The sequence below is a fragment of the Mercenaria mercenaria genome, chromosome 5 (genome assembly GCF_021730395.1).
Source record: "Mercenaria mercenaria strain notata chromosome 5, MADL_Memer_1, whole genome shotgun sequence".
Lineage (NCBI taxonomy): Eukaryota > Metazoa > Mollusca > Bivalvia > Venerida > Veneridae > Mercenaria > Mercenaria mercenaria.
Genome location: NC_069365.1, coordinates 74,817,518 through 74,827,777, shown reverse-complemented (window position 1 = coordinate 74,827,777; position 10,260 = coordinate 74,817,518). Strand labels below are relative to the sequence as shown.

At 33.7% G+C, this 10,260-nt stretch overlaps 1 protein-coding gene across 1 annotated transcript; it reads left to right on the top strand.

Annotated features, from left to right (window-relative positions):
• Nucleotides 1-926: 926 nt before the first annotated feature.
• Nucleotides 927-6,952, top strand: LOC123559135 (cholinesterase 2-like). The gene is made up of 4 exons (XM_045350954.2): nucleotides 927-2,176; nucleotides 5,012-5,270; nucleotides 5,786-5,949; nucleotides 6,861-6,952. The coding sequence occupies exons 1-4, from the start codon at nucleotides 943-945 to the stop codon at nucleotides 6,950-6,952; spliced, it is 1,749 nt and encodes a 582-aa protein (XP_045206889.2). The 5' UTR covers nucleotides 927-942.
• The last annotated feature ends 3,308 nt before the right edge of the window (nucleotides 6,953-10,260 follow it).

Below are 10,260 nucleotides of genomic sequence, written 5' to 3'. Positions count from 1 at the left end.
TGTTTTATCATGTCAGTTGCATTCGAGTCCGAGAAAAACAAATACTACAGCTTTTTGAACAAAAAATTTATTTTCACAAATACAATTTAAGAAAATATTACAATTTCAAATGTAAGGAACAAGTTTAATGTTTATTTTGCGAGTGGATTCTAGACTTGTGAATGTTCGCGGACGGACCAAAAGTAAGAAAAAAAATGCGGAACCTCAAGTAAGATATGATTATTAATTACATATGTATCTTTAATCAAACAATTCCTAACAATACATTGTGTGAGAAAAATCTTTTTATAGTGACAATATAATGATAATTTAATGTATGTTTATCATGTAAAATGCGCATGAAAAATCAAAACATCCGTCGAAAGTATGGGGCAACCAACCGCATTGTAAATTCGTCTATATAATACGATTTCTACTATATACGATGCACTTGCAATGTTGGTTTAACATTTTTATACGGTGATTTAAGCTTCATATACGATGCACTCTAATATGTATACGATGCTTTTAACGCTATATGCGATTGATTAAACTTTCGTTGGTCGTCTTTTCATCAAGTTTGTTAAAATAGTTTTTCTTGGCTTCATTTTGGACCACCAGAGCTAAAAATAGTAATAGAAACTTTTGAAACATTCTACAATGAGACAGCAAATTGATGGATTTTCACCAAACTTAGCCCCTATCACCCTTCTTTTGAACTCTCTCAGATTAGATCAGGCCCCTTCGAAGGGACCACCAAAGCTAAAAAGCAGAAAAAAAATCAAGCTGGGCTTAAAAAGATGGCGTTATTTCAACAAAAGGTCCGGATTTTAAAGTTAAAAGTCTGAAATGTTTATTGGTCTCTGTCAATATTCATCTACATTGTCACAACGGTTTCATGAAGCGTGTATATTACATTTTGTTAAAGCATTTGAAAACAGTTTAATTTGAATTTCAGGTAAAATGAAGGCATGGGTTCAGACTGTTACCTCTGTGGTTTTTACTACCCTGTTGTCAATGACAAAAACACGTGCTGCACGGGTAACAACTACACACGGTGTCATTGAAGGAACTAGTGTCGTAATCGATGACGTCACAGTTGATATTTACCTAGGAATACCGTTCGCGAAACCACCTGTAGGGGATCTCCGGTTTCGAGCCCCTCAACCGGCCGATAAATGGACTGGTGTGAAGGAAACTAAAACACAACCAAACAGTTGCGTGCAGTCTGCAGACACGAACTTTGCACGGTTTGAAGGTGTTGAAATGTGGAACGCTAATACCGACATCAGTGAAGACTGTCTGTATCTAAATTTATGGGTTCCAAGAACGAATAACTTCTCTGATCCGACGTTAATTTGGATTTTCGGCGGGTCGTTTGTATATGGGAGTATAACTTTAGATGTATATGACGGGCGGTATTTGGCCGCTAAACAGGGAATAATCGTAGCTGCTACGCAATTCAGGATGGGCGTTCTCGGATTTTTATATATGGGCACTGAAGACGCACCGGGTAATATGGGTTTATTAGATCAACAACTCGCCATAATGTGGATTCACGATAATATTGAAAGTTTCGGGGGCGACAGTAGTAAGATCACATTAATTGGTGAAAGTTCAGGTGCGGCGAGTATAAACCATCATTTGTTAGCTAATTCATCGTGGCCTTATTTCAATAATGCAATAATGCTCAGCTCTACCTCATTGGCTCCGTGGGCGATTGACTCGCCCAATAATCTGCTGGAACACACGAAATCATTTGCAAACATACGGAACTGCTCAGACTCCGACTCAAGGGAGGTAATCAAGTGCCTGCGCAACGAGGACGCATTGGACCTTGAATTATATCAGTGGTATTTAAATAATAAAAATATTGGTACATTTAGTCCGACAGTTGATGGCCAGTTTTTGCCGGACTATCCCGCTACGTTGCTTAACTCAGGAAAAATGAAAAACACAGACATTTTATTAGGTGTTACTAAAGATGAAGGGGAATTTTTCATGCTTTATTTTTATCCTGATGTTTTTACCGATATCTGGAACCCAAATCCTTTGGAAAGGGATCAATTCTTACAGACCATGTGCCAGGAAGCAGGATGTCAGGGTGACCTTGACCGTGATGGAATTTTATTTACATACGAATCGTCGAATTTACAGTCCACTAGAGGGAGCTACAGCGATATATTAGATGATATAAGTATGTTGTTTTATTTTTGGATCGAACTTGCTGATTTTCCGAATGTAAAGGGTTTTTTTGTTTGTTTTATTTTGGCTGGCTGCAGACACTCTTTAAACTGAATATGTTTTTAACTAGCATTTGCTTTACTGAACCAAACAGTATGAAAATATCCGAAGAAATCCACAACCGTGAGATAAAGTTCTGTTGGATTCAAGTTTTATAACACAACCGTATTTCTAATTACGGGTATTAACTATGCACTCGTTCTTTCACGAAGTATTTATGTGTTCCTGAATTCGTAAAATATTTCAACAGCAACAGCTATTCTCAATACAATTAATATCTCAAAAAAAAAAAGAATTCATGTTCTATCGTGAAGCCCTTCTTAAGCTTGGGTATATAATTTTAAGTACGATCACCTAATATGAAAGGCCGGTGCACCATGCTAAGGCCAACATTTTTTAATTGTCTGGTTTACGGGAGCGCCGACCCTATTATTTGACAAATCAAAATAAAAATAAAAGTCATTTTCAGTACTTTTATTTTCATTTTATCCGCCGACCGTCCATAATTGCTGCTGCCAAAAATAAAATTTTAACTGTAAGGTAGAGGTTTTTAATCAAGATCAGCAGACGCATGAAAAATGGCGGCCTACATGAATGTAAACTGTGTGAAATTAAATAGGAAAAATATACAAGTTAACAGACAATAATCTTTGGAATAAGTTTGCAGAGATAACAAGTATTGTAAGCAAATTGGATCTGAGTAGAAATTACAGAACCTAAAGCTCAACATTAGGAATAATCACATACGAAAATGACCTTCACTAAACAATCTGGCGTATCACATGTACGAGATTTGTTGTCTGTATATTATAATTGGACAACGATCAAATTCATGTGGGACTGTCAGAAAAATACCACACTTGATAAAAAGGAAAGAAACCAAAGAAATGGCAAAATGGAAGAGCAAAAGTGAGTATCAACTTGCTAGACATATTTTTTTTTACTTTGAAGTCTTGGGGGTTGGAGAAGAAAAAATAACTAATACCATAATTTTTAGTAGTTCTGTTCAAAACAAAGTGCAATTTCAATATGTAAAATGACACATGTCACTGCAAATGCTTGATAAAGATACATTTGATAAAAAATTCAAACAACATGTAGTCAAAATAATTGGACAGTCAGATTAATGGTTCAGTGTTTAATTTTTTTGACAGGCAATCTAATCCGAGTGGAGATAATTTGCTCATATGAAAAGATTATCTCAGTATTTCCTAGGATGTGTCAAATTAGTTTGACTAAAGTTCTAGCCAGGTACTGTAACTCAAAAGATAATTATCAAACATGAAACTCTCAGCAGTATTCTCATGAGTCCTGTTCACTTGAAGTATACCGATAAAATCTGTAAGAAGACCCTTTGAAAGTATGTTTTGGACAAACATTCAGACACTATATGTCACAAACAGTCACATGTGCCTTTGACAATGAGGAACACATAAGGACATATCCAGTAATAAATGTTTTTTTGGACTCATAATTTACTAAGTCCAAGTCCCATCTCAGTGAAGAGTCTTATAAATATCCGATACTGTTGTTAGATCAGCAAATAAGGTTGTTGTTTTGTACACATTTCAGCTGAACCAAAATTCAGATTGTTTTGACTTGTCATACAGTATAGGTGGCACTGACAATCGACAAAATATAAAACAATATTCAAGCCACTGAAACTTAACCAAAACCATTTAATTTTAAAGCCAGTTTATCAATTTGTAATTTTGGCTTTCTAGTATGACATTGCTTGTCTTTTAAGACTTTGCATCTAAGGCCAATTAATATGCATGTATGCAGGATGCAGACCTAAAGTAGTCATTGCATATCCCCATTCTAAATTTCTAATAGCAGTTTTTATTCATGTTTATATAATAAACATTATGCAATGTCAACTGTGGTATCTGTATATTTTATTATGAAAAACCACAAGTATATTTTTACTACAAAATAGATACATACCAAAACAAAAATAATACTATCTTTGGTGACTTTGAAAATTGCATTATTCATACAAGCTACACATAAAGAAAACAACAGTATACTGAGATGATGAGATATAAACCAGTTCAGAATAGTTCATTTGTGAGTGTGTATGCAATTTAAGCTTGCAAGCTTTTGTTTTCTGGGGTGTACAAAAAATAAAAAAATTGTATCCTTTTGGACGTTTTATTTTTATTTATTTGGTCGACTGCTCAAAATTGGGATTTTTATTTTTATTTTTATTTGTCCCCCCCCCCCCCCCCCCCCCCCCCCCCGACCCAAACTTTTTGAAAAATCTCCCGTAAACCAGAAAATAAAAAAATGCTGGCCTAAATGACAAGTAACTGGTGCAAAATGCTATTTGCCAAAAGCTAAATGTCAGATACTTAAAATGCTAATAGTTAATGCGAAATGCGAAACAATAAATTCCAAATGTTAATTGCTAAGTGCTTATTCAAATAAATAGCTGAATATATCTATGTATGAATACATCCTTTAAATAGTTATTTGCCTTTGTCACATATTTTCTCTCTATCAAAAACTTCTTTCCCAACATTTTAGAATGAACCTGTTCCCATGTCCGGTAGAACATATTTTGCATTTATCATTGGCAATACGCATTAGCTATTACAATTTAACATTTGGCATTTAGCTTTTAGTAAATCGCGTATGGCATTGGTATGTAGCATTCAGGTTAAAATTTTGGCATTTAACATTTAGTAATTGGCATCTAGCATTAAAGTTTTGTCATCTTACATTGGTAATTAGCACGGTGCACCGGCCTTCCATACATCTAAATTCTATTTTAATTGTTTTCCAGTTGGAGATTTGAATTTCAAATGCTCTGTGCGAAGTCTTGCAAGCTATTATGCCAATGTACCGGACAGACGGACATACCTCTACTCATTCGAATATCGGCATTCGGCTAACCCTTGGCCGTCGTGGATGGGTGCGCTACATGGATATGAAATAGAGATTATCTTTGGTCTGCCGTTTAATCGTCAGTTAAATTACAGTGACCTTGACCGCGAGGTCAGCGCTAAGGTCATGGATTTCTTCACGACGTTTGCAGGAACTGGGTAGGTTTTCCAATATGTTTGTGGTTTAAAGCCGCATCAATACTAAATGATAAATAATATATGTGAGCATGAGTATTTGAATTGGTCATTTTACTTCCTCGGTTTTATTAAATATTGAAATGAAAGATCTGATGCCAGTCTTCTAGTCATGCAAACAGATAGGAGAAAGACGTTAAAAATGCCATACTGTCTTTATTTTAAGGTTGTTTTCACATTTCTCTGTGAAGATAAAATATATCAATATTTTGTTAAATCATGTTTGCAAGATTTGATTACAATAGTATATAGTAAGAAACATTGAATCCAATATTTTTGATTACCTCCCTTTATTTCTCCGGCTGTATAAATTCATGTGCAGTATATAAAGTAGTACTGTACTGCTTTACCCAATTTTGTCATTTAAAAGGTAATCTTGAAACTGGCACCGCGGTATGGTAATGAAAAGTGCTATCGAAACTTCAGCTGAAACATTTTAAACAGAATACTTCATTTAGATTGTTTTTCTGTGTGCACAGAGATCTTGGTTCCTACGGCAACGAGTGGCCAGAATTCACGACAAACTCTGAGCAACATATCGTATTTTCACAGAACGGTAGCACACATATACGAGAAGGATTTAGAACAAAAGAATGTTCGTTCTGGGAATACCTCATGCCAAAACTCAGACATCAAATTTCAGGTATGTACAGTTTATTCTTAAATTCTTGCTCCACACTAGCCATCTTTATGGGTTGTAAATTTCAACACGGGTCTGTCGGTGACAGTTTATACTGAGGTACCAGATATTGCCATTTCAGTTGCAAACGGGTTGATTTCAATGTTTTCCTTGCATTTTTATATATAAGAATTAAACGTAGATCTAGAGTAGAAAATAAATTCCTATATTGCCAGTCGTGTACGCTATGGAAGTTCTTGGATCACTTATATAAACACCCGCATGCTATTCGAAAAAGTAGTATATTTTTTTGAATAAACACTCAAATTGTGAAATATATTCTGTTGTTTTTTTGTGCATACGGGGGTAGTGGAGATCTGAATTTTAATCAAGTATTCAAATATACATGCATATATAACAACTGAAGAGTGACAACGACTTTTGCAATAGACTCCTTCTTTCTGTTATTGGACTGAGTCAAATATAGCGGCTTTCAAGATATTTAGTTTGAGAATACCCCAAGATGCCCCATCAAGCATTGTTTCAGAAACGTGCTGGCACGTGATATCTTATTTGTTAGTATGAAGATTTTTGCATTTTGAACAGTTTTAATGTTTTGCGTAGCAATGATTTTGAATTACTGCATATTCTCTTGTAAGTAAACTAGTTAAACGAGAACAACCTTATTTGTCCTGTACTTTTAAGTAGGTTTCAGCACCCCAATATATGTTCAGTGGTTGCTGTTTAAAAGAGGCTGCAGCTATTTTTTAACGTTACTGTTACTCTAAGTAAGAATATTTGACAAACTATTGATTTGATTCCTTTAATATAAATTAAAAACCTATGTTTGTTTTCAGTTTGACTGCTTGTGTCATCTAAAATTTTACTATAACTTACATTCATGCAAACTTCAATTCACATCATTCTATTTTCAGAAAGCAGCACAACAAGTGGCGTCATATATTATAGCATTCCCACAATTCTCTTCTGCCTACCAGTGATCATTTCTGCAATTATCATCAGTTGATTGATTGGCCTGCATGCATACTTCATTTGTCGTCTGCATCTTCCATCGTTTGTTTAACAATTGAAAATTTACGAATACAGTTAAGAGATTATATAATTCTGTATTATGTGTTTTTCGTGTACGTTTTCAATAAAACAGTAAACGTTTTATAAGTTGAACTCCCATATGCCAGATGTTTGCTTTAGTCGAAATTAAGGTGACACAGATTTTTATCAAGGATATTGAACTCGACCGTATGCCGTTTTCAAGTTCAAAGCATTTGTGTGTGTGTGTGTGTGTTTTTAAAGGGGTATTATGCTCAGCTTTAACTAAATTTTTTTGTTAATTGGTATATGATTAAAAACTAGAAAATCCTCATCAATGGTATTTAGCTTGCCATCTATAAGATGTTATATGTCAACTGTATCATCCATTTGTTAATAAGTCATTACATTTCTACCGTAGTTATTGACATGTTTATTATTGTGTATAATATTTTAAACTAAACACACAGTCTTGTCTATACACACATACAGATACTGTGAAGTATTTTTTCATACTTTCAAACTTGAAATGTGGGCACAATATATCTTTAAATGGTTTGGAAAAAAAAAACCCAGAAATTGGGCAAGTTTGACAGTCACGTTTAGTTTTACATTCAGTTTAAACTAGCATCCTGACACTTTCTTTTCAAATGATTTTGAAATATGAACGTTGACAGTTGTTCTTGTGGCAGGACAGCTTCTTTTGGATACGTTTTAGAGACATGAGTTTTCAAGTTAAGATTCTTAGTTTTTAAGATTCAAGATTCAAGATTCAAGATTCTTTATTAAGTAACGTAAACATATAAACGTTTCTTGTTACATGATACAATAATTTGTTAAATGTAACATACAAACATGACAAATATGTACAAGGACACGGAAAACTACATACAACAACATCTATATTATTTCTAGATATAAACATGTACATGAGGAAGGACTACGGACATCACATTTATTATCATATGAAAAGGAACAACAGTACAATATAATCCTAAGATTACATGCTATTATGGCTTATAATGATAAAAGTGGGGCATATAAATGATGGTTAGGGAAAATTGGCAGTAAATACATGTCTAATTATGACTATTTATTATACCTTGTCTAATTGTAAATGCTTCATTTATAAACTTACATAGTTTAAATACAACTTCGTAATTTACAGACTGCTTTAGTTTTAGAAATTTTACAACACTTGGTCTACAAACATAATGTCTACTAATATAACGTCTATGGATTTGGTCATACGCTGAACATATACAAATAAAATGGTACTCGTCTTCAAGATCACCAGAGTTGCATATCATACAATATCGTTGATTATGTTCAATTCTATCTTTACCATAACGACCTGTTTCAATACGTAGTTGGTGCGATGATAGTCTTAACTTTGTAAATGGTATTCGTAGCTTAAGTGGTATTTTATCCAAATAGTATTCACGGTTAAAAGATGTTTTAAACAATTTATAAGTGCATAAACTTGGACTTCCAGATACTGTGGTAAACCATGCCTGCACAAACTGATCAATAAGTCTTTGCTTAAATAATGCTGGAAATGTATTAGCATTAACAATGTCAGGATTTATCCATACATTTGAAAAACCACTGTTATCTAACAACGATTTTACTTTAGTTGCCCAATTATTTTTGCCTCTTTGGCAATCACTCAACATGGATTCATATAATTTGCTTACAATAACATTATCACAGTTAACAATCTTCAACCAGTATTTTATGATCTTTACGTATCTACCAATATACAATGGGTATCGGCATAATTCGCCGTAGACAGCCATACTGCTAGTTGTCTGTTTAACATAGAGTAAAGACTTACAGAATTTCAAATGAATTCTCTCGATTTCTTTACTTTTACTGAAACCCCAAATTTCACTTGCATAATTCAATACAGAACAAACAAAGGCATCAAACAATTGACATAGTGTACTAGGTTTTAATTGCATACCACGTGTATTAACAAGCAATGTGTTTAGTGCTTTTAAACCTTTTCCAGCTAATGTTTCCTGATTTAGAATAAAACTTCCAGTGTAATTGAATACAGTGCCAAGATAATTGAAATTATCTACAGTTTCTAATTGAACATTATTATAAGTCCATGTTTCGTCATTTTTAAGAGGGCCACGTTTTCTGAATACAACAATTTTACTCTTATCTGGATTTACTTCTAACCCCCAAGTATTACAATAATTATGAAGAAGATCAAGGCTATTCTGCAAGTCGGAGGGGTTTTTACTAACAATCACCATGTCGTCTGCAAATAACATAAGTATAAACGAAATTTCATCTAAACTTATACCAGAGTTAACATCGTCAAGGAGAAATAACTCTAAATCTTCTAAGAATAATGAAAAAAGTAAAGGGGACATTACCTCCCCTTGTTTCAATCCAATAGAGCATTCAAAATAATCTGAATATGTTTTGCAACCTCTCACACGAACTTTAACTTTAGAATACATATCACGTATAATCCTCAGTGTTTTTCCTCGAACACCAAGATTAAAAAGCTTAAACCAGAGGCCATTACGATATACACTGTCAAAAGCCTTTTTAAAGTCAATAAAAGCACATGCTAACCTTCCATTTTCATTTAAAATTTTGCTAACAATTGCATTTAATACAAATATTGCATCAATGGTCGAACGACCTTTTCGAAAGCCAAATTGGGCATCACTAACAACGTTATTACATTCAACCCAATCTGTAATCCTTTTATTTAGAACACCGGTAAATATTTTTGAGAAGCAGCTTACTAGTGTAATGCCTCTATAATTCTTAACATCACTAGGGTAATTTTTCTTGAATAAAGGCACAATAATACCGTTCATCCACTGATCCAGAAAAAATCCGTTATTTAAAATACCGTTAAAAATATCAACTAGATGTGACAGTAATATATCAGAAGCTTCAATAAAATATTCACTCAACAGCTGATCACCAGCAAATGACTTATTTTTCTTCAGAATACGTATAACATATTCAATTTCTTGCACAGTAATTGGGGAATCTAATTCCTCAAAAATACAATCTTCGCTGTCAAAATTATGATTGCTGCAAAAATGTTCAACATCATCATTTGATACATTTGGGAAATCATCATCCAGTTTTGAAAAATAATCGTAAAACTCCTGAGTACTAATGCCGCTATTACCAGACATATTCTTCTTCTTAGAAAAATATTTCCAGAAATCTTTAGGTTTACAATGGCGCAGGCGCTCTACTTCTTTCATTTTATTAACTTTGTACCGCCTTTTCTTTATTTTGACA

Excerpts from the sequence above, each read along its gene's own strand:
- LOC123559135 (XM_045350954.2), top strand. The coding sequence starts at position 943 with ATGAAGGCATGGGTTCAGACTGTTACCTCTGTGGTTTTTACTACCCTG. Across the intron at positions 5,271-5,785 it reads ACGACGTTTGCAGGAACTGG|AGATCTTGGTTCCTACGGCA; the intron begins GTAGGTTTTCCA and ends CTGTGTGCACAG. Across the intron at positions 5,950-6,860 it reads ACTCAGACATCAAATTTCAG|AAAGCAGCACAACAAGTGGC; the intron begins GTATGTACAGTT and ends TTCTATTTTCAG.